The following is a 25,819-nucleotide window of genomic DNA, read 5'->3' on the forward strand; positions in this document are numbered from 1 at the left end:
ACAGGTCGAGGATGATTTCTTGTTCAACACACTCTCCTCCACCCACAGCTCCTACCAAAGCCTGCCTATGCTCCCTGGTATGCTCCGGCACGCAAAAGACATATTTAAGGACCCGGTCAAAAGTAGGGCAATCACACCAAGGGTGGAAAAAAAGTATAAGCCGCCTCCTACAGACCCGGCTTTCATCACAACACAGCTGCCACCAGACTCTGTTGTTGTAGGAGCAGCTAGGAAAAGGGCCAACTCTCACACATCTGGAGATGCACCACCCCCAGATAAAGAAAGCCGCAAGTTTGATGCAGCTGGTAAAAGAGTCGCAGCACAAGCTGCAAACCAGTGGCGCATCGCGAACTCCCAGGCACTACTTGCGCGCTATGACAGAGCCCACTGGGACGAGATGCAACATCTCATTGAACATCTGCCCAAAGACTTCCAAAATAGGGCAAAACAAGTGGTTGAGGAGGGACAGGCCATCTCCAACAACCAGATCCGCTCCTCCATGGACGCTGCAGATACAGCTGCACGGACAATTAATACATCTGTAACTATCAGAAGGCATGCATGGCTCCGAACGTCTGGATTTAAACCAGAGATTCAACAAGCAGTTCTCAATATGCCTTTTAATGAAAAAGAACTGTTCGGTCCAGAAGTGGACACAGCGATTGAGAAACTCAAAAAAGATACGGACACTGCCAAAGCCATGGGCGCACTCTACTCCCCGCAGAGCAGAGGGAATTACAGCTCATTCCGTAAAACGCCCTTTCGAGGGGGGTTTCAGGGTCAAAGCACACAAGCCAGCACCTCACAAGCCACACCGTCCAGTTACCAAGGACAGTATACAGGAGGTTTTCGGGGACAATATAGAGGAGGGCAATTCCCTAGAAATAGAGGAAGATTCCAAAGCCCCAAAACCCCTACTACTAAACAGTGACTCACATGTCACTCACCCCCTCCACACAACACCAGTGGGGGGACGAATAGGTCATTATTACAGAGCATGGGAGAAAATCACTACAGACACTTGGGTTCTAGCAATTATCCAACATGGTTACTGCATAGAATTTCTACAGTTCCCTCCAAACATACCACCAAAAGCACAAAATTTAACAACACACCATTCCAATCTCCTAGAGATAGAAGTGCAGGCACTATTGCAAAAGAATGCAATCGAATTAGTGCCAGACACACAAATAAACACAGGAGTTTACTCACTGTACTTTCTGATACCAAAGAAGGACAAAACACTGAGACCAATCCTAGACCTCAGAGTAGTCAACACTTTCATCAAATCAGACCACTTCCACATGGTCACACTACAAGAAGTATTGCCATTGCTAAAGCTGCACGACTACATGGCAACTTTAGACCTCAAGGATGCTTATTTCCATATACCAATTCACCCATCGCACAGGAAATACCTAAGGTTTGTATTCAAAGGAATACATTACCAATTCAAGGTACTGCCTTTCGGATTAACAACCGCACCAAGAGTCTTTACCAAATGTCTAGCGGTAGTCGCTGCACACATCAGAAGGCAGCAAATACATGTGTTCCCATATCTAGACGACTGGCTAATCAAGGCCCATTCGTTAATAGAGTGCTCAAATCACACAAATCATATCATACAAACCCTCTTCAAACTAGGGTTCACCGTCAATTTCACAAAATCCAAAATTCGGCCACGCAAGGTACAACAATACCTGGGAGCCATAATAGACACATCAAAAGGAGTAGCCACTCCAAGTCCACAAAGAATTCAAAATTTCAACACCATCATACAACGCATGTATCCAACACAAAAGATACAAGCAAAGATGGTATTACAACTCCTAGGCATGATGTCATCATGCATAGCCATTGTCCCAAACGCAAGACTGCACATAAGGCCCTTACAACAATGCCTAGCATCACAGTGGTCTCAAGCACAGGGTCACCTTCTAGATCTGGTGTTAATAGACCGCCAAACTTACCTCTCGCTTCTGTGGTGGAACAACATAAATTTAAACAAGGGGCGGCCTTTCCAAGACCCAGTGCCACAATACGTAATAACAACAGATGCTTCCATGACAGGGTGGGGAGCACACCTCGATCAACACAGCATACAAGGACAATGGAACGTACATCAAACAAAACTGCATATCAATCACCTAGAACTTCTTGCAGTTTTTCAAGCACTAAAAGCTTTCCAACCAATAATAGTTCACAAATACATTCTCGTCAAAACAGACAACATGACAACAATGTATTATCTAAACAAGCAGGGAGGGACGCACTCCACGCAGTTAAGCATGTTAGCACAAAAAATTTGGCATTGGGCAATTCACAACCAAATTCGCCTAATTGCACAGTTTATACCAGGGATACAAAATCAACTCGCAGACAATCTCTCTCGAGATCACCAACAGGTCCACGAATGGGAAATTCACCCCCAAATACTGAACACTTATTTCAAACTCTGGGGAACACCTCAGATAGACTTGTTTGCGACAAGGGAGAACGCAAAATGCCAAAACTTCGCATCCAGATACCCACACAAACAATCCCAAGGCAATGCCCTATGGATGAACTGGTCAGGGATATTTGCTTACGCTTTTCCTCCTCTCCCTCTCCTTCCTTACCTGGTAAACAAACTCAGTCAAAGCAAACTCAAACTCATATTGATAGCACCAACTTGGGCAAGGCAACCCTGGTACACAACGCTGCTAGACCTATCAGTGGTACCCTGCATCAAATTGCCCAACAGGCCAGATCTGTTGACACAGCACAACCAAAAGATCAGACACCCAGATCCAGCATCGCTGAATCTAGCAATCTGGCTCCTGAAATCCTAGAATTCGGGCACTTACAACTTACCCAAGAATGTATGGAAGTCATAAAACAAGCAAGAAGGCCATCCACCAGGCACTGCTATGCAAGTAAATGGAAGAGGTTTGTTTGCTACTGCCATATTAATCAAATACAACCATTACACACAACTCCAGAACATGTAGTGGGTTACTTGCTTCACTTACAAAAATCTAACCTAGCTTTCTCTTCCATTAAGATTCACCTTGCAGCAATATCTGCATACCTGCAGACTACCTATTCAACTTCCCTATATAAAATACCAGTCATTAAAGCATTCATGGAGGGCCTTAGGAGAATTATACCACCAAGAACACTACCTGTTCCTTCATGGAACCTAAATGTTGTCCTAACTAGACTTATGGGTCCACCTTTTGAACCCATGCACTCCTGCGACATACAGTTCCTAACCTGGAAGGTGGCATTTCTCATCGCCATTACTTCCCTGAGAAGAGTAAGCGAGATTCAGGCGTTTACTATACAGGAACCTTTTATACAACTACACAAAAATAAAGTCGTCCTAAGGACCAATCCTAAATTTTTGCCAAAGGTTATTTCACCGTTCCATCTAAATCAAACAGTGGAACTTCCGGTGTTCTTTCCACAGCCAGATACCGTAGCTGAAAGGGCACTACATACATTAGATGTCAAAAGAGCATTAATGTATTACATTGACAGAACAAAGAACATCAGAAAGACTAAACAACTCTTTATTGCATTTCAAAAACCTCATGCAGGAAACCCAATTTCAAAACAAGGTATAGCCAGATGGATAGTTAAATGCATCCAAATCTGCTACCTTAAAGCTAAACGACAGCTGCCCATTACACCAAGGGCACACTCAACCAGAAAGAAAGGTGCTACCATGGCCTTTCTAGGAAACATCCCAATGCAAGAAATATGTAAGGCAGCCACATGGTCTACGCCTCACACATTCACCAAGCACTACTGTGTAGACGTGTTATCCGCACAACAAGCCACAGTAGGTCAAGCTGTATTAAGGACATTATTTCAGACTACTTCCACTCCTACAGGCTGATCCACCGCTTTTGGGGAAATAACTGCTTACTAGTCTATTGCAGAACATGCGTATCTACAGCGACAGATGCCATCGAACTGAAAATGTCACTTACCCAGTGTACATCTGTTCGTGGCATCAGTCGCAGTAGATTCGCATGTGCCCACCCGCCTCCCCGGGAGCCTGTAGCAGTTTGGAAGTTACCTTCAATTATTTATATATGTATCATCTCAACCTTAAATAAGTGCATACTTAGTCACTCCATTGCATGGGCACTATTACTACAATTCAACTCCTACCTCACCCTCTGCGGGGAAAAACAATCGAGGATGGAGTCGACGCCCATGCGCAATGGACACAAAAGGAGGAGTCACTCGGTCCCGTGACTCGAAAGACTTCTTCGAAGAAAAACAACTTGTAACACTCCGGCCCAACACCAGATGGCGAGCTATTGCAGAACATGCGAATCTACTGCGACTGATGCCACGAACAGATGTACACTGGGTAAGTGACATTTTCATTTCAGTACTTTGCGCTTCAGGCTCTACATTCATTGAGCTATGTGAGGTTCAAAGACCTGCTTTATGCTTGGTGCTGCGTATGTCACTGTAGTTATGCGTGAGGTGTGGCAGAGAGGTTGAGAACCTATGTAGTCATGCACATCTACTTCCTGAGTTATATGATTGGTCATCTGCATCTTGTGATTACGTGAATGCAAGTACCAGGTGTTTAGTGACCTCTGCAATTCTTGTCAATTTGTGTTATTCATGCAGGCTTCGAGTCCTGTAGTTTGACCCTCAGTACAGAGACGTGAGGTTCTGTCAGTGTGGGCAAGAGTGGAGAAAGCAGAGAATGTAGTAATCGTTCTGTTTGCTGATAAGTGTATTGTGGACAATTTTGTGGCGTGAAGCCTTGTGTTTCTTTATAAGCTGTGCACTATGCTTTGAAGGAGACGGATGATGGAGGCCCGTTCAGTGGTTCAAAAGCTGACTCTGCTGCACTCTGCATTCTCCTAACTTGTGTTTTTTGTGTCTAGATTAGTCTAGATTTCTCCAGACATGTTTCAAGTTTGCCTTCTGTAATGAAGTGGTCAGCCAGAGAGTCCCATGGTTCCTGTGAGGGAGTTGCCTTTCAATCTGCACATTCACTATTCTGGGGTTAATTATTAATTTTTTGCGGTTTCTTTGATTGGCATGTGGCTTCAGACACACTGCGCAAAACGCGTTTTTTAAAAAATTTAGACATTGGGCCTACTTTAGAACTTGGCAGACCGGTTAGTCCATCACAACGTGACAGATGTCTGGTCCTCCGAAATCTAAATCCCACTGGATATAATGGGATTTAGATTTTGGTCGGATGGGACAGAGTTACCCATCCGCTCAGTTCTAAATCAGGCCCAATGTCTCCAGAGCTCCTGGATTGGTGTCGGAGTGCGTTGTCATTTTTGTAGGCTTCCATGTAGAGTTGTTTTAGTGTCCTGCTGTTTAATTGGGAAGAGAGACTCCCACAACAAACTCCTCAAATATCTCTTTTCACAGAGGGGTCTTGGACAGACCTTTCTTCTCATCAGAGATTAAAAGCCATGTATTTTGCAAGCGGATAAACCCTATGTGAAGAATCACTGCACACCTACCGTCACCCAGATTCCACAGAGCCTCGTGTTCCCAAGCACCTTAATGCCCAGAACACAAGTACCAGACCTGTGTAGCGGAGAATTGTGGGTCTAATAATGCAACCCAATAGAACCCACCAGGGAATGGGAAATAGTGCTGCTATTTACTTTCTCAGGCACAACACACACAAACCCACAAAACTTCATGAAAGCCTACAAACCACAGGTGTGTAGTAGGGCCCCGCATTTAAGTACTGAAGACCCTCACTAAGCACCACACAGAACAGGGACATTCTTACACATGCTGCCCCAGAAAAAAAAGATACCTGACCAATGTAACTGTCCAGCCAAAAAGGCTCCACCTATGTTGACAACACTAACAGACCTTACTATGGCAGAAATGTGCTGGATAAATGCTGATAACGCAAAAAGGGTGTCATAAAGCTTTTTAGACATTCAAATATGCGCTTCTCCTTCTCAACAAAATGTATCCTACAATATTTATCAATGTTGGAGACTATCTGTGACATTCACACAAAGTTCTTCTTTGAGCAGGCACAAAAGTTAATGTTTGTTTTTGCCGCTGCCTGAAGAGAAGACATAAAAACCAAGTATGTGTTCTATGGATACAATTTTATATTCTGTGTCTCCAGATGTGAAGACTCGTCAAAGCAACAGTGTGTGCTTAGATGCTGATCGCTCCAGTAAGAATTTAAGCAACGGAACCTCTTCCTTTGGTCCTCAGAGTCCAAGCTCTTCCTCCGGCTTTGCTCAGCACAACCCATATCAATGCTGTAATGGCTACGGGCCGGCCCAACGCTTCCTGAGCCCTGACGACTCTCAGATCTCTGGGCTGTCTGGGTCTTTGTTTTCTCCCACGTCTGGTTCTGCACTGTCCGGCTATTCCACTGGCAGGGAGCACAGAGGTCTCATCTCCCCTGGCGGTAAGTGTATGGATCTTCTAGAGATGATCAAGCTATTGTATGGCATGAAGAAGACAGCTGGGGAAATGTTGGTTAAGATGACTTTTGTTTGGTAACTATTCAGCACTGTGCAGGATGTTGAAACTCAGAAGTTAGACATCCGGAGTGGGAAAACCACAGAGACTGGAAGGAGAAGCTAGGTTTGCTTAAAAAAATGGCTTGGCCCATCTACCAGAACTTGACATAGTAATAGGGATTTCATCAACTTAGTCTCCACTAAGAAGGGCCCCTCTGTTCTAGGCGAGGCTGGGTTGGTAGTTGTATTTTTTACCACCATGCGCTATTATTAAATCATTTTAATCAAGTGAAAAAGAAGAATGCAGCCCGAGCACATCGGCATTCACAAATATAATCTTCAGAAATGCAGTAAACTTTCAAGTGATCTAGGGCCAGATGTATCATTTTTCACAATAGCGATTACCTAATTGCGATTTTTAGCGAATCGCAATTAAGTAATCGCTGTTGTTATGTATGAAACTCCAGGAGTTTCATACCGTGATTCGCATGGGCTCGCAAATGGACCTACCTCATCAATATTCATGAGGTAGGTCGCAGTTTGCGAGCCATTGCGAATGGCTACAATCACAGGGATGGTGGCCAGCTGGGCTCAGCAGACCACCATGTCTGTAATTGCTTTTCAATAAAGCAATATATATTTTTCTTAAATGCAGCCTGTTTTCCTTAAAGGAAAACAGGATGCGTTTAAAAATGAAACATGAAAGGTTTTCTTTTCATTTTTTAAGAGTAGGCAGTGGTCCGTATTATGCTGCTGAATTTGCGATTCGGTAAACAAGTTAACGAATCTCAAATTGGACTTGTTACACACCAAAATGCATTTTTGCGATCACAAAAATGTTTGATACGTCTGGCCCCTAGTCTTGTTTGCTGTATGGTAAATCGTGACCTACAGTTTTCATTTGACTGTTACTTGCCCAAATACAAAAACATTCTTCTTCCCAGCTAGAAGTGGAGTCCAGAAGGCGACTGGAAGGCTTCAAGGCAGGGCATAGTGGAGCGCACCCTAAACAAATAAGGTAATTTAAAGCAGTAGCCAGTGCAGCTTCTTCAAGCGACAAAGTGAGCTGTAAATAACTAGTATTCTCTGCTGCAGAAAATAATGCAGCCCTGTCCGAATGCCACCTTTCTTCATTTACGAGTTTCTCTCCCTGCCAGGGAATCCTACCTTTACTAACTCCAGCTGAACAAAGATTGAATCTGTCTGTTCAAGCACCATCTTAACTTTTACCGGCTGCTAAATAGTTGTGTGAAGACATTTCTTTCTTTAGGCTTGGCGCTCATTTCTGCTCTTCGCTGTGGCAGGGTAAAGGCAAAGTGTGGTGTTCCTCCGTTCTCACTCGCTGCCATTTTTATTTTCTTAGGCTTCTGTAGTGCCAGCAGGAAAGATCTCCCTTCCTTGTTCTCTTCCTTCCTCTAGTTGGGAACCCAAAAACTTACCTTCATTTGGACTGAAAGTCTTATTGCATCACCTGTTACCTGATAACTCCTCCATAAAGGGGCTTCGGTTAATGTGTGAGACCCTAACCACAGCTACTCCTGCTTTTTGTCCCAGGTTGTTGACCTTTGCCCACACTCGCAATGCTGATTTGAGTCTATTGTGTAAGTGGATTCCTGTTTTTCTGCCACTGAAAGGTTGATACTTTCCCCCGTACTACTGTTATGCTTTGCTCCATCTCTGTTAGTCTCATTTTGGGGCTCACAATTTTGGAATTAATTTTTCTTAATGGCATCATCCACATCCCCATATTTAAAGTCATTAGGTTTAGCTTTCAGGTCATCCAAGCTCATCCTTTCATGTTGTTCAATTCTCTTGTCCATCAGGACATCCTTACTGATATACATTAATGCAGAAGAACTGAGCCAGCGAGCGAGAATCCAAAATACCTTTATAGAAGAGTTTCTATTTTCCTATTTGTTTTGAGGTCTTGCCTGGAGAGCACATGCAGTGCGCATGCAGTGTCTGCGCGTCTGTTCTTTAAAAAAAAAAAACTTAAAAAGGAAAGAAGGACTGTGAACTCCCCTGTTACTAATCTTAGGTCTTGCCTGGACAGCGCACATGCTGTCTGCAAATCTATTCTTTTGTTTTTGTTTGTTTTTAAACATATAAAGGGCTTAGAGCCCATCGCTTACTTACCATTGGTTGGCATAAAGGTCACTCTCATTTCCTTGGTTCTCATTGGTCAGGTCCTTCTAGGCACCTCCCTCCTCTTCATTTGTCCGGGTGTGTCAGTCCAATCTGTGGAGCATGGACCAACTACAGCTTCTTGTGGCCACTTGGCTTCCACTAGCCGTGCACATCTAGAGATACTTTGTTTCTAGCACTCTGACCAGTGCGTGTGTTTGCTTTCAGACTTCCCTCTCCCCATCCTCGTTTGCCCAGCCCTTTAAGGCTGTCCATGGTCTGCTGCCTCTTTCTGTATCCCAACTTCTGCCTCGTTGCTTGCCCCCCTTCCTGTGTCATTTGCTGTCCTAGTCAAGGCCTGTAAATCTGACAACAGATGTTTCTGGAGGGAAGTCTTCCTTTCTTCCTCCAGCTGATAGAATGATTATTATTATTATTTATGGTTAAAACTTTGACCATTGTTACTTTTTTCATATCATAATTTCACTTAATCTTCATAACTTTACAGTCTTGACGAACCATATAGCAGTTTTGCCAATCATCTCATTTTGGTTCCAGTGACCACGATTATTGGTGACCCTGGTACCAATAGGGTCACATTATACAGCAATAACTTTTTCTACCTTTATATACGTAGTTTAAACACCACAATTTAACCCTTGTTTTCTCACAATATCACCCTGTGGATTTTTCTTAACTTGCACATCGTACATAACGTATTGTTCGATGGCATCTGTCGCTGTAGATACGCATGTTCTGCAATAGCTCGCCATCTGGTGTTGGGCCGGAGTGTTACAAGTTGTTTTTCTTCGAAGAAGTCTTTCGAGTCACGGGACCGAGTGACTCCTCCTTTTGTCTCCATTGCGCATGGGCGTCGACTCCATCTTCGATTGTTTTTTTTCCGCCATCGGGTTCGGACGTGTTCCTGTCGCTCCGAGTTTCGGAACGGAAAATTAGCTAATTTCGGAAGATTTTCGTCGGTATTGTTGCGTTCGGGATCGGCGTACTTTGATTCCACACCGCATCGAAGATCGAAGAGCTCCGGTGCCCTTCGGGGTAGTTTTTCGATCCTCCGTCGGGGCCTGGTCGGCCCGACCGCGTGCTGAAGAACGCCTATGGAACGGACCCCGTTCCGTTTCTGCCCCAAATGCCACAATAAGTACCCTTACACAGACCAACACTTGGTCTGCAACCTGTGCCTGTCACCTGAGCACAGCAAAGACACCTGCGAGGCCTGTCGTGCGTTCCGGTCCCGAAAGACCCTCCGAGACCGTCGAGCCAGAAGACTTCAGATGGCGTCCGCACCGACAGCCCAACGGGAGTTCGAGGAACAGGAAGAGGAAGGTACCTTCTCGATCCAAGACTCAGACTCCGAAGGATTCGACGATACACAAACCGTGAGTAAGACGTCGAAATCCACTCACAGGAACATTTACAAGGCCCAGGGGACGCCACTGCCACCAGGCCATGGCTCGACCCATAAATTCGGTGACCGACCGTCGGCACCGAAAAAGGCCAAAACAGTGCCGAGATCGTCCGACTCCGGTCGAGACACCGGCACGCAGCCTTCTCGGGACCGAGAAAGTGCTGGAGACAAGCCTCGACACCGAGATGCCGGTGTGGACACGGCTCGACGCCGAGACAGCGGCACCGAAACAGATCGACGCCGAGAGGTTTCGGCCCCGAAAACAAAAAGAGTCACCTCGGAGCCGAAAAAACACGCAGACAAAGTTTCGATGCCGAAACAAACTGCAAGCGACCCAGCTTCAGGCTCTTATACAGAAGAGCACTCGCTAACCTCCCAAATGCAGAAGCATAGGTTTGAGGAAGAGCTGCAAGCAACTGATGTAGACCATACGCAAAAGCGTATCTTCATTCAGCAGGGGACAGGAAAAATAAGCACCCTTCCCCCCATTAGGAGAAAGAGAAGGTTGGAGTTCCAGACGGAACAGACACCACAACCAAAAGTGGTGAAAAGTTACCCCACCACCCTCTCCTCCGCCTGTGATTAACGTCTCACCAGCACAAACTCCATCACACTCCCCAGCTCACACCACCATGAGCCAGGGTGACCAAGATCAGGACGCATGGGACCTATACGACGCCCCAGTGTCAGATAACAGTCCGGAGGCATACCCTACAAAGCCATCTCCACCAGAAGACAGCACCGCGTATTCTCAAGTGGTGGCTAGAGCAGCACAATTTCACAACGTAAGCCTCCACTCAGAACAGGTCGAGGATGATTTCTTATTCAACACCCTCTCCTCCACCCACAGCTCCTACCAAAGCCTGCCTATGCTCCCTGGTATGCTCCGGCACGCAAAAGACATCTTTAAGGAGCCGGTCAAAAGTAGGGCAATCACACCAAGGGTGGAAAAAAAGTATAAGGCGCCTCCTACAGACCCGGCTTTCATCACTACACAGCTGCCACCAGACTCTGTCGTTGTAGGAGCAGCTAGGAAAAGGGCCAACTCTCACACATCTGGAGATGCACCACCCCCAGATAAAGAAAGCCGCAAGTTCGATGCAGCTGGTAAAAGAGTCGCAGCACAAGCTGCAAACCAGTGGCGCATCGCGAACTCACAGGCACTACTTGTGCGCTATGACAGAGCCCACTGGGACGAGATGCAACATCTCATTGAACATCTGCCCAAGGACTTACAAAATAGGGCAAAACAAGTGGTTGAGGAGGGACAAACCATTTCCAACAACCAGATCCGCTCCTCCATGGACGTTGCAGATACAGCTGCACGGACAATTAATACATCTGTAACTATCAGAAGGCATGCATGGCTCCGAACGTCTGGATTTAAACCAGAGATTCAACAAGCAGTTCTCAATATGCCTTTTAATGAAAAAGAACTGTTCGGTCCAGAAGTGGACACAGCGATTGAGAAACTCAAAAAAGATACGGACACTGCCAAAGCCATGGGCGCACTCTACTCCCCGCAGAGCAGAGGGAATTACAGCACATTCCGTAAAACGCCCTTTCGAGGGGGGTTTCGAGGTCAAAGCACACAAGCCAGCACCTCACAAGCCACACCGTCCAGTTACCAGGGACAGTATAGAGGAGGTTTTCGGGGACAATATAGAGGAGGGCAATTCCCTAGAAATAGAGGAAGATTTCAAAGCCTCAAAGCCCCTACTACTAAACAGTGACTCACAGGTCACTCACCCCCTCCACACAACACCAGTGGGGGGAAGAATAGGCCATTATTACAAAGCATGGGAGGAAATCACTACAGACACTTGGGTTCTAGCAATTATCCAACATGGTTATTGCATAGAATTTCTACAATTCCCTCCAAACATACCACCAAAAGCACAAAATTTAACAACACACCATTCCAATCTCCTGGAGATAGAAGTGCAGGCACTATTGCAAAAGAATGCAATCGAATTAGTGCCAAACACACAAATAAACACAGGAGTTTACTCACTGTACTTTCTGATACCAAAGAAGGACAAAACACTGAGACCAATCCTAGACCTCAGAGTAGTGAACACTTTCATCAAATCAGACCACTTCCACATGGTCACACTACAAGAAGTGTTGCCATTGCTAAAACTACACGACTACATGGCAACTTTAGACCTCAAGGATGCTTATTTCCATATACCAATACACCCATCGCACAGGAAATACCTAAGGTTTGTATTCAAAGGAATACATTACCAATTCAAGGTACTGCCTTTCGGATTAACAACCGCACCAAGAGTCTTTACCAAATGTCTAGCGGTAGTCGCTGCACACATAAGAAGGCAGCAAATACATGTGTTCCCATATTTGGACGACTGGCTAATCAAGGCCCATTCGTTCAAACAGTGCTCAAATCACACAAATCAGATCATACAAACCCTCTTCAAACTAGGGTTCACCGTCAATTTCACAAAATCCAAAATTCTGCCACGCAAGGTACAACAATACCTGGGAGCCATAATAGACACATCAAAAGGAGTAGCCACTCCAAGTCCACAAAGAATTCAAAATTTCAACACCATCATACAACGCATGTATCCAACACAAAAGATACAGGCAAAGATGGTATTACAACTCCTAGGCATGATGTCATCATGCATAGCCATTGTCCCAAACGCAAGACTGCACATGAGGCCCTTACAACAATGCCTAGCATCACAGTGGTCTCAAGCACAGGGTCACCTTCTAGATCTGGTGTTAATAGACCGCCAAACTTACCTCTCGCTTCTGTGGTGGAACAACATAAATTTAAACAAGGGGCGGCCTTTCCAAGACCCAGTGCCACAATACGTAATAACAACAGATGCTTCCATGACAGGGTGGGGAGCACACCTCGATCAACACAGCATACAAGGACAATGGAACGTACATCAAACAAAACTGCATATCAATCACCTAGAACTTCTAGCAGTTTTTCAAGCACTAAAGGCTTTCCAACCAATAATAGTTCACAAATACATTCTCGTCAAAACAGACAACATGACAACAATGTATTATCTAAACAAGCAGGGAGGGACGCACTCCACGCAGTTAAGCCTGCTAGCACAAAAAATTTGGCATTGGGCAATTCACAACCAAATTCGCCTAATTGCACAGTTTATACCAGGGATACAAAATCAACTCGCAGACAATCTCTCTCGAGATCACCAACAGGTCCACGAATGGGAAATTCACCCCCAAATTCTGAACACTTATTTCAAACTCTGGGGAACACCTCAGATAGACTTGTTTGCGACAAGGGAGAACGCAAAATGCCAAAACTTCGCATCCAGATACCCACACAAACAATCCCAAGGCAATGCCCTATGGATGAACTGGTCAGGGATATTTGCTTACGCTTTTCCTCCTCTCCCTCTCCTTCCTTACCTGGTAAACAAACTCAGTCAAAGCAAACTCAAACTCATATTGATAGCACCAACTTGGGCAAGGCAACCCTGGTACACAACGCTACTAGACCTATCAGTGGTACCCTGCATCAAATTGCCCAACAGGCCAGATCTGTTGACACAGCACAACCAAAAGATCAGACACCCAGATCCAGCATCGCTGAATCTAGCAATCTGGCTCCTGAAATCCTAGAATTCGGGCACTTACAACTTTCCCAAGAATGTATGGAAGTCATAAAACAAGCAAGAAGGCCATCCACCAGGCACTGCTATGCAAGTAAATGGAAGAGGTTTGTTTGCTACTGCCATATTAATCAAATACAACCATTACACACAACTCCAGAACATGTAGTGGGTTACTTGCTTCACTTACAAAAATCTAACCTAGCTTTCTCTTCCATTAAGATTCACCTTGCAGCAATATCTGCATACCTGCAGACTACCTATTCAACTTCCCTATATAAAATACCAGTCATTAAAGCATTCATGGAGGGCCTTAGGAGAATTATACCACCAAGAACACTACCTGTTCCTTCATGGAACCTAAATGTTGTCCTAACTAGACTTATGGGTCCACCTTTTGAACCCATGCACTCCTGCGACATACAGTTCCTAACCTGGAAGGTGGCATTTCTCATCGCCATTACTTCCCTGAGAAGAGTAAGCGAGATTCAGGCGTTTACTATACAGGAACCTTTTATACAACTACACAAAAATAAAGTCGTCCTAAGGACCAATCCTAAATTTTTGCCAAAGGTTATTTCACCGTTCCATCTAAATCAAACAGTGGAACTTCCAGTGTTCTTTCCACAGCCAGATACCGTAGCTGAAAGGGCACTACATACATTAGATGTCAAAAGAGCATTGATGTATTACATTGACAGAACAAAAAACATCAGAAAGACTAAACAACTCTTTATTGCATTTCAAAAACCTCATGCAGGAAACCCAATTTCAAAACAAGGTATAGCCAGATGGATAGTTAAATGCATCCAAATCTGCTACCTTAAAGCTAAACGACAGCTGCCCATTACACCAAGGGCACACTCAACCAGAAAGAAAGGTGCTACCATGGCCTTTCTAGGAAACATCCCAATGCAAGAAATATGTAAGGCAGCCACATGGTCTACGCCTCACACATTCACCAAGCACTACTGTGTAGACGTGTTATCCGCACAACAAGCCACAGTAGGTCAAGCCGTATTAAGGACATTATTTCAGACTACTTCCACTCCTACAGGCTGATCCACCGCTTTTGGGGAAATAACTGCTTACTAGTCTATGCAGAACATGCGTATCTACAGCGACAGATGCCATCGAACTGAAAATGTCACTTACCCAGTGTACATCTGTTCGTGGCATCAGTCGCAGTAGATTCGCATGTGCCCACCCGCCTCCCCGGAAGCCTGTAGCAGTTTGGAAGTTACCTTCAATTATTTATATATGTATCATCTCAACCTTAAATAGATGCATACTTAGTCACTCCATTGCATGGGCACTATTACTACAATTCAACTCCTACCTCACCCTCTGCGGGGAAAAACAATCGAAGATGGAGTCGACGCCCATGCGCAATGGAGACAAAAGGAGGAGTCACTCGGTCCCGTGACTCGAAAGACTTCTTCGAAGAAAAACAACTTGTAACACTCCGGCCCAACACCAGATGGCGAGCTATTGCAGAACATGCGAATCTACTGCGACTGATGCCACGAACAGATGTACACTGGGTAAGTGACATTTTCATTATAAATGTCCATCGGGCAGGCAGACATTTAATGAGCTTACAGGAACAGCCATCAAAGCAGTTCCTATCACTGCATTGTAACTTTGTTGTAAGGCTTTGTCAGACATGACTGAGCTAAACAGCAAAGTTTGGTTGTTTCATTGTAAAAAAAAAAAAAAAAAAAAAAAGCAGGGGTTGTTTCTCACAATATCACCCCCCACCCCCCCACCATCAAACAGCCACCATTGGAGTTACCTCCCATAGCCAGGGTGCATTTTTCAGTTATAACTTCCCCATGCTGCCACGGTTTCCATGGCAGTGACAGGAAGTGAAAACTGACTTGTAACTCCGCCCATTTAAAGTAGTTTAGTGGACGCACAGGTCAACCCCCGATGGCCCACACTCCACCAGGCCGTCGAAGGGGTCCAACCACGGTGGAGACAGAGTAGTTTCTGCTCTTGTTACACCAGAGGCCTCTCAGCTTTTAAATCTGGCAGCTGGACCAATATGTGAGAATGTTACTCCGTTGCGACTGAGTACCCTATCCAACGTAAAATTTGACCAAAACTCTAGTTGAGACTATCTCATAAAAGTGACTATGTGCATTAAGAATCCCTCATGGCCAACTAGTTCACCAATTTGTGAGGACATTTTTGCCTTTTCCTTAAAACATCCTAGTATTATAACAAAATCACAAGTACTGGTAGCAGCTGCTTCGATTTATGGTACCTTGTTACTCTCTTGCCTGCAGCGAGCTCTGTGTGCATTACGACAAACTCTGGCATCTCTCAATATAATTTCTCACCAGATGGGTAGATGTGTCATTACCAAAGGGGTTTCACTTTTTTCTCATTTGATTCTTCAATCTGTACACTTGGCTGAGCGGATCGTTCACGCACTGTTACCACCACATAGACCAATCAGCAGTGATTTATTTCGTTTACTCTGTCCTCAATAAAAGTCCTCGCTCAATACCTTTAACTCTCATCACTTCGTATGGCACTTATGGTGTCCCATATCTGGGGACCTGCTATTGTTTCCTTCTCTTACTCACCTCCACATCTCAGTAGAAGCTCAACCCAGTCCTTCCTCTCACCTTCATTTGGGGTCACTCTGACAAGCCTTTTACAGCTCTGAAGAAGTTTTCTTGACAAAACATGAGAGGTTCATTAGACTGGAATTGGCCATCAGTTTCTGTTGTTTATCCAGCTCAGTGGGATTCTTTGCCTGATCATCTTTTCTAAGAAAGTACAATTGCAAATAATTCATGTGATATTTACGTCTTTCTCAAATGTCATCAAATACTGATCTTGAGTCTTTGTATTACCAAACCAGATGGGAAACTATTACACCCTACTTATAATAAACTGAGCAATCTTTATATATACATTTAAGTTTGTTTTCTGGTCAATACAAACTCTCCACAGTTTATATCAGTACACTCGGAGTGCTCCAGACTGTTGTTACTCGTGAAGATGCTTCTCGTTGGCCCAGATGGGCCACGTCGGTAGTGGTGCCCTTGCTTTTTCCATGTGCCACTTATGCCACGCATTTCTGATTGGGCGAGATCCGCTCTGCAGACTGGCAGACAGAATCTTCCATCCCATCCTGATCTTGACAGCCTGGCCCCTGACTTCTTGCAGAATAGACATTTGATACTTCCTGATGACTGAAGAGCAGTCTTGAAGGATGCGAAAAGTCCTTTCAGGAACCTCGCTGGGAACAGAATATTGCCCTTCTTATACTGATGGGCCCAGCTTTTGAATCCACGCACAAGGCTGGCTTACAGCACCTGTACCGATCTGTTGTTTTGATGATTACATCAGCGAAAGAGCAGGAGTGGACGTCAGGCTATTTGCACAGAAGGAACCCACATAATTTTGAGTTGTAGTAAAATATCATTAAGGACTTATCCTTCTTTCCTTCATAAATGAATTTCTCCTTTCCACACCATTCATTTCCCAATTTTTCATCTCTAGTGGAAACCTGTTTGTATACTGCCTTCACATTGTTACTTACATAGATCCAACAGCAGTCATAAGACAATTAGCTTGTTGCAAACTGGGATTCTGCTCAGGGAGACTTACCTTCCTCTAAACAGTCTAGCCAGATTTATGTTTTTTTGTTTTGTTTTCTGTTATGACGGATAATAGCCCTTTTCTCGGTTAGGGTAAAGCGCAAGGGGTAACGCAGACACACTGCTTTGATGAAAAATGTCCTATTCCCGAAATGTATAAAGCTACTACTTGGAGGCTGGTTCATTTCTTTGCTAAGCATTATTGATTGGACTCCGACTCCAAGACGGATACACTGCTGGGTCAATCTTTACTTCCTAATTTATTTGCTTCTGAGTTTACACTGTGGCCCTGATTACACTTTTCAGTTTGTTGTACCTTGCTACTTTACACTGCCGTTTCATGACAAACCGAGAGAATCTCCTAACAAAGAAGGAAAAGTTATCTACCTATAGTACTAATTCTTCACCAGGGGTATCTTCTTGAATTCATATAAGCCTCACCTGCCTCCCGGTGACTCCTGGGTGCTATGGACTGTTCCTACTGTCTTCTTATCTTGTTTCCATCATAAATAATGAACTGACCAAGTCCCCCTTGTAATGTTAGTGTAAGATCCTTGAAAGTGACACAGTATAAAGATGTTAACCTCTCAACCAATGGAAAAGCCTCCTGCAGCAATAAAGTGGTTGGGTGAGGATGAGTCATGGTGACAAGCCCTGCTCATACCTCAAGATGGCGTATGCACTGTTCACATATACTCTGTTGTCACCTGCCTCCCTGTCGTGTTCTTTATGCCTCCTGTGGTGCCCCGTTCTTCAAGTAAATCTCTCAGCTCAGTCCAGAGGAGCCTGAGGGTAGAAAACACCACTAATCTCACACCCTAAAAATGATGCTATGGGATGATGGGAAATAATGCATTATTGTGGTGGACCAAAGTTCTTATAGCTTGTATGATGTGCGACCTCTCGGAAGGACATCCGATACCAAGAGCTAATGTCCCTTTTTTCTTTCTTTCCCTGCTCAAGGTACCCACAGTCTCACCAACTTCCTGGTCAACCCCTTGGAGCCACAAAACGCAGACAAAATCGAAGTCAAGATTGCAGACCTCGGCAACGCCTGTTGGGTAGTAAGTAATCTCTCGTTGCTGCTCAGACTTCTCAGTCTGTGGATTGACTGTGGAATCAAGTGCTGAACGTACAGAACATGGCAGTGTTTAGGTTGCCAGTTACTTGGCTTATTTCATTCATGTGCCTCCTGTAGGCATCGGTCTGGCATCATCAGCTCACAAGCAAGTCTGAACAGTAGCGCACCAGCCACAGGATTGCAAATCTAGGGATCTCACCGGCGCGTAACACATGTAGTAGCAAGTCTGCTTGGTTTGACTTTCATCTCCATCTCTCGCTTATTATGCTTTCTTCCTTTCTTTCTGGCTTTCCAACAGTCTTTCTCTCTCTCTCTCTCTCTCTCTCTCTGTCCCTCTCTCTCTCTCTCTCTCTCTCTCTCTCTCTCTGTCCCTCTCTCTCTCTCTCTCTCTCTCTCTCTCTCTCTCTGTCCCTCTCTCTCTCTCTCTCTCTCTCTCTGTCCCTCTCTCTCTCTCGCTCAATCTGTTTTTGTTTCACTGGCCCACGTCAAAGGTTTTACTGCATCTATGTTTGACCAATATGGGATTACATGTTTGCAGTAAAATAAAGTCCTCACAATGGCCCGGGAGAAGTTCTGAACTTTCCTGTGAGAAGTCCTTAAAATGAGGGGTAAATGAGTGCACAAAAATTAATTATCTTTCCCTCACCCTTTCTTTGCCTCTCTTACTTTGTCTTCCTCTTTTATACAAATGTCACACACATACTCTTTTTGCTGTACATAGTAATGCTTTATTTATACAGGATGATTTTTTTGACATACATTTCACGTCACTGAAGCAGTTTTGATTATGTTTTATTCATTTGAAATGTCTTCTAAAATCAGATAGATTCCCAAAACCTTTTTTCAATATCATTTAAGACTTGTGATTTTGAATAGTTCAGAAATGTTAAAACTAGCCTCACCACTCTACCAACACCCAACAACAGACAAGTACCGCCTCCCACCCCCATCACCTTAGCCCCCCAGAACCCAACAGTCTCCACTCATCCTGCCAGAGGAGGTGCAGTCATACCCAGGCTTATACCCACTAGGTACCTCGCTCCACAATTAACAGCGTTCGTATGCCTTCTCCTAAGAAATAATTGTAATTGCACATCTCTTTCAGCACAAGCACTTTACGGAAGACATCCAGACCCGACAGTATCGAGCGATAGAGGTTTTGATTGGTGCTAGCTACGGCCCACCTGCTGACATCTGGAGCACAGCCTGTATGGTAGGAATACCTTTTCCTAGCATAGGGTGTAAAAAGAATGTTTGGGTATCAGCTTTTCACTAAATATTGGGCTATCTTCTCCACCGTGTGATATCCAAAGACAAGCTTGTCAGCGTGAAACAGTATCCAAAGTAGTTGCTTGTTTGTTCATGTATTTATTTACTTATGTACATGGTTCAGCCTTTTCCTATTCAAGAGAATAGAAGAGATATGTAGGGGATTGGAGGCAGAGGACGGTCAGTTCTAGAGAGTTAAAGAAGAATGCTTTGAGAGCGTGCACATCTGCACTCTCTCGTGATGGAAAGTGGTGGATATTGAACTGAAGTCTACTTTTCTAGTCCTGGGAGCAAGCAATGTTTTCAGAGATAGGAGACCTACTGATTTTTCACACCCTCTTTATTTTCATTTGAAGCATTTGAATGCTTAAGTGTCTCTTCAATCATTTTTCCAACTGGGAGGTTTCTACCTATTTGCAGCCCGCTGATAGTACTCTTCGTCTCCGCTAATGATAGAGAGCCCCGTCCTGTGAGGAGAAACCATAAGAAAAAGACGCTCCTGCTCTTTCTGTTTTGTCTCTCCTTCAGTCACACAATGTCAAGAGAGAAAGGGAATGGGTCTTATGTGCCAAAACATGTACAGAATAATCCTTGAGGAAAATAAGGGAACCCAGCTCTATGGAAGACTCGGCTACTCCAGATTAACCTGATCTTGCTGAGGTTTGCGTTTGGCAGTAACCACTACAATTCAACCTTCCATCCTGGAATCTGCCCTTACTTCTTGAGTCACTATGCTGTGGTGGCCCTTCCACTCATGAAAAATAAACTTTATCTAGCTAAACTTGAACGACTGAATGGTAATGAAGACTTGGAGACAACATACATGTGTCCCAGCCCTTGGAAAGGCAATGCCGCCCTTCCCTGCCTGTTCATTTCTGCTCTGACTTCTATCTTCACCCATTGGACTTCAAAGTTTGCAAGCCCTCTGGAGGGACCCCTGACTCTGCTTGATCTGGCTTCTGCCTGTTAATGGGAGCACCTGAAGTGCCTAATGTGTGTCTCGCCAATCACTAAGGGTGGGCCACAGCTGGTGGTGCTTTACCTGCTAGTTGCCTTCGTCCTATGTGGATGTGACACTCTGCATGCCCTTCGTTTCCTTAGACCCTGAATTGAAATTGTGTCTGTCATGCGGGCCGCGGAGAATGCACACCCCTTCCTTAAAAAACAATAATAATGATAAAAGTATGTTCGATGGCATCTGTCGCTGTAGATACGCATGTTCTGCAATAGCTCGCCATCTGGTGTTGGGCCGGAGTGTTACAAGTTGTTTTTCTTCGAAGAAGTCTTTCGAGTCACGGGACCGAGTGACTCCTCCTTTTGTCTCCATTGCGCATGGGCGTCGACTCCATGTTCGATTGTTTTTTTTCCGCCATCGGGTTCGGACGTGTTCCTGTCGCTCTGAGTTTCGGAACGGAAAAAATAGTTAATTTCGGAAGATTTTCGTCGGTATTGTTGCGTTCGGGATCGGCGTACTTAGATTCAACACCGCATCGAAGATCGAAGAGCTCCGGTGCCCTTCGGGGTAGTTTTTCGATCCTCCGTCGGGGCCTGGTCGGCCCGACCGCGTGCTGAGGAACGCCGATGGAACGGACCCCGTTCCGTTTCTGCCCCAAATGCCACAATAAATACCCCTACACAGACCAACACTTGGTCTGCAACCTGTGCCTGTCACCTGAGCACAGCGAAGACACCTGCGAGGCCTGTCGTGCGTTCCGGTCCCGAAAAACACTCCGAGACCGTCGAGCCAGAAGACTTCAAATGGCGTCCGCACCGACAGCCCAACGGGAGTTCGAGGAACAAGAAGAGGAAGGTACCTTCTCGATCCAAGACTCAGACTCCGAAGGATTCGACGATACACAAACCGTGAGTAAGACGTCGAAAACCACACAAAGAAACATTTACAAGGCCCAGGGGACGCCACTGCCACCAGGCCATGGCTCGACCCATAAATTCGGTGACCGACCGTCGGCACCGAAAAAGGCCCAAACAGTGCCGAGATCGTCCGACTCCGGTCGAGACACCGGCACGCAGCCTTCTCGGGACCGAGAAAGTGCTGGAGACAAGCCTCGACACCGAGATGCCGGTGTGGACACGGCTCGACGCCGAGACAGCGGCACCGAAACAGATCGACGCCGAGAGGTTTCGGCCCCGAAAAGGAAAAAAGTCACCTCGGAGCCGAAAAAACACGCAGACAAAGTTTCGATGCCGAAACAAACTGCAAGCGACCCAGCTTCAGGCTCTTATACAGAAGAGCACTCGCTAACCTCCCAAACGCAAAAGCATAGGTTTGACGAAGAGCTACAAGCAACTGATGTGGACCATACGCAAAAGCGTATCTTCATTCAGCAGGGGACAGGAAAAATAAGCACCCTTCCCCCCATTAGGAGAAAGAGAAGGTTGGAGTTCCAGACGGAACAAGCACCACAACCAAAAGTGGTGAAAAGGGTTACACCACCACCCTCTCCTCCGCCCGTGATTAACGTTTCACCAGCACAAACGCCATCACACTCCCCAGCTCACACCACCATGAGCCAGGGTGACCAAGATCAGGACGCATGGGACCTATACGACGCCCCAGTGTCAGATAACAGCCCGGAGGCATACCCTACAAAACCATCTCCACCAGAAGACAGCACCGCGTACTCTCAGGTGGTGGCTAGAGCAGCACAATTTCACAACGTAAGCCTCCACTCAGAACAGGTCGAGGATGATTTCTTGTTCAACACACTCTCCTCCACCCACAGCTCCTACCAAAGCCTGCCTATGCTCCCTGGTATGCTCCGGCACGCAAAGGACATATTTAAGGACCCGGTCAAAAGTAGGGCAATCACACCAAGGGTGGAAAAAAAGTATAAGCCGCCTCCTACGGACCCGGTTTTCATCACAACACAGCTGCCACCAGACTCTGTTGTTGTAGGAGCAGCTAGGAAAAGGGCCAACTCTCACACATCTGGAGATGCACCACCCCCAGATAAAGAAAGCCGCAAGTTCGATGCAGCTGGTAAAAGAGTCGCAGCACAAGCTGCAAACCAGTGGCGCATCGCGAACTCCCAGGCACTACTTGCGCGCTATGACAGAGCCCACTGGGACGAGATGCAACATCTCATTGAACATCTGCCCAAAGACTTCCAAAATAGGGCAAAACAAGTGGTTGAGGAGGGACAGACCATCTCCAACAACCAGATACGTTCCTCCATGGACGCTGCAGATACAGCTGCACGGACAATTAATACATCTGTAACTATCAGAAGGCATGCATGGCTCCGAACGTCTGGATTTAAACCAGAGATTCAACAAGCAGTTCTCAATATGCCTTTTAATGAAAAAGAACTGTTCGGTCCAGAAGTGGACACAGCTATTGAGAAACTCAAAAAAGATACGGACACTGCCAAAGCCATGGGCGCACTCTACTCCCCGCAGAGCAGAGGGAATTACAGCACATTCCGTAAAACGCCCTTTCGTGGGGGGTTTCGGGGTCAAAGCACACAAGCCAGCACCTCACAAGCAACACCGTCCACTTACCAGGGACAGTATAGAGGAGGTTTTCGGGGACAATATAGAGGAGGGCAATTCCCTAGAAATAGAGGGAGATTTCAAAGCCCCAAAACCCCTACTACAAAACAATGACTCACATGTCACTCACCCCCTCCACACAACACCAGTGGGGGGAAGAATAGGTCATTATTACAAAGCATGGGAGGAAATCACTACAGACACTTGGGTTCTAGCAATTATCCAACATGGTTATTGCATAGAATTTCTACAATTCCCTCCAAACATACCACCAAAAGCACAAAATTTAACAACACACCATTCCAATCTCCGGGAGATAGAAGTGCAGGCACTATTGCAAAAGAATGCAATCGAATTAGTGCCAAACACACAAATAAACACAGGAGTTTACTCACTGTACTTTCTGATACCAAAGAAGGACAAAACGCTGAGACCAATCCTAGACCTCAGAGTAGTGAACACTTTCATCAAATCAGACCACTTCCACATGGTCACACTACAAGAAGTATTGCCATTGCTAAAACTGCACGACTACATGGCAACTTTAGACCTCAAGGATGCTTATTTCCATATACCAATACACCCATCGCACAGGAAATACCTAAGGTTTGTATTCAAAGGAATACATTACCAATTCAAGGTACTGCCTTTCGGATTAACAACCGCACCAAGAGTCTTTACCAAATGTCTAGCAGTAGTCGCAGCACACATAAGAAGGCAGCAAATACATGTGTTCCCATATCTAGACGACTGGCTAATCAAGGCCCATTCGTTAATAGAGTGCTCAAATCACACAAATCATATCATACAAACCCTCTTCAAACTAGGGTTCACCGTCAATTTCACAAAATCCAAAATTCTGCCACGCAAGGTACAACAATACCTGGGAGCCATAATAGACACATCAAAAGGAGTAGCCACTCCAAGTCCACAAAGAATTCAAAATTTCAACACCATCATACAACGCATGTATCCAACACAAAAGATACAGGCAAAGATGGTATTACAACTCCTAGGCATGATGTCATCATGCATAGCCATTGTCCCAAACGCAAGACTGCACATGAGGCCCTTACAACAATGCCTAGCATCACAGTGGTCTCAAGCACAGGGTCACCTCCTAGATCTGGTGTTAATAGACCGCCAAACTTACCTCTCGCTTCTGTGGTGGAACAACATAAATTTAAACAAGGGGCGGCCTTTCCAAGACCCAGTGCCACAATACGTAATAACAACAGATGCTTCCATGACAGGGTGGGGAGCACACCTCAATCAACACAGCATACAAGGACAATGGAACGTACATCAAACAAAACTGCATATCAATCACCTAGAACTTCTAGCAGTTTTTCAAGCACTAAAAGCTTTCCAACCAATAATAGTTCACAAATACATTCTCGTCAAAACAGACAACATGACAACAATGTATTATCTAAACAAGCAGGGAGGGACGCACTCCACGCAGTTAAGCCTGCTAGCACAAAAAATTTGGCATTGGGCAATTCACAACCAAATTCGCCTAATTGCACAGTTTATACCAGGGATACAAAATCAACTCGCAGACAATCTCTCTCGATCACCAACAGGTCCACGAATGGGAAATTCACCCCCAAATACTGAACACTTATTTCAAACTCTGGGGAACACCTCAGATAGACTTGTTTGCGACAAGGGAGAACGCAAAATGCCAAAACTTCGCATCCAGATACCCACACAAACAATCCCAAGGCAATGCCCTATGGATGAACTGGTCAGGGATATTTGCTTACGCTTTTCCTCCTCTCCCTCTCCTTCCTTACCTGGTAAACAAACTCAGTCAAAGCAAACTCAAACTCATATTGATAGCACCAACTTGGGCAAGGCAACCCTGGTACACAACGCTGCTAGACCTATCAGTGGTACCCTGCATCAAATTGCCCAACAGGCCAGATCTGTTGACACAGCACAACCAAAAGATCAGACACCCAGATCCAGCATCGCTGAATCTAGCAATCTGGCTCCTGAAATCCTAGAATTCGGGCACTTACAACTTACCCAAGAATGTATGGAAGTCATAAAACAAGCAAGAAGGCCATCCACCAGGCACTGCTATGCAAGTAAATGGAAGAGGTTTGTTTGCTACTGCCATATTAATCAAATACAACCATTACACACAACTCCAGAACATGTAGTGGGTTACTTGCTTCACTTACAAAAATCTAACCTAGCTTTCTCTTCCATTAAGATTCACCTTGCAGCAATATCTGCATACCTGCAGACTACCTATTCAACTTCCCTATATAAAATACCAGTCATTAAAGCATTCATGGAGGGCCTTAGGAGAATTATACCACCAAGAACACTACCTGTTCCTTCATGGAACCTAAATGTTGTCCTAACTAGACTTATGGGTCCACCTTTTGAACCCATGCACTCCTGCGACATACAGTTCCTAACCTGGAAGGTGGCATTTCTCATCGCCATTACTTCCCTGAGAAGAGTAAGCGAGATTCAGGCGTTTACTATACAGGAACCTTTTATACAACTACACAAAAATAAAGTCGTCCTAAGGACCAATCCTAAATTTTTGCCAAAGGTTATTTCACCGTTCCATCTAAATCAAACAGTGGAACTTCCAGTGTTCTTTCCACAGCCAGATACCGTAGCTGAAAGGGCACTACATACATTAGATGTCAAAAGAGCATTAATGTATT

General features: G+C 45.1%; 1 protein-coding gene across 1 annotated transcript in view; it reads left to right on the forward strand.

Annotated features, from left to right (window-relative positions):
* Positions 1-25,819, forward strand: part of SRPK3 (SRSF protein kinase 3) — a 207,685-nt gene that overhangs the window by 162,899 nt on the left and 18,967 nt on the right. Inside the window, exons 11-13 of the mRNA XM_069209420.1 lie at positions 6,128-6,418; positions 18,227-18,327; positions 19,450-19,557. Of these exons, the coding sequence (XP_069065521.1) occupies positions 6,128-6,418; positions 18,227-18,327; positions 19,450-19,557 (500 nt within the window). The remainder of the gene's footprint in view (positions 1-6,127; positions 6,419-18,226; positions 18,328-19,449; positions 19,558-25,819) is intronic.

Source organism: Pleurodeles waltl, chromosome 10 (genome assembly GCF_031143425.1).
Source record: "Pleurodeles waltl isolate 20211129_DDA chromosome 10, aPleWal1.hap1.20221129, whole genome shotgun sequence".
NCBI classification, from domain to species: Eukaryota; Metazoa; Chordata; class Amphibia; order Caudata; family Salamandridae; genus Pleurodeles; species Pleurodeles waltl.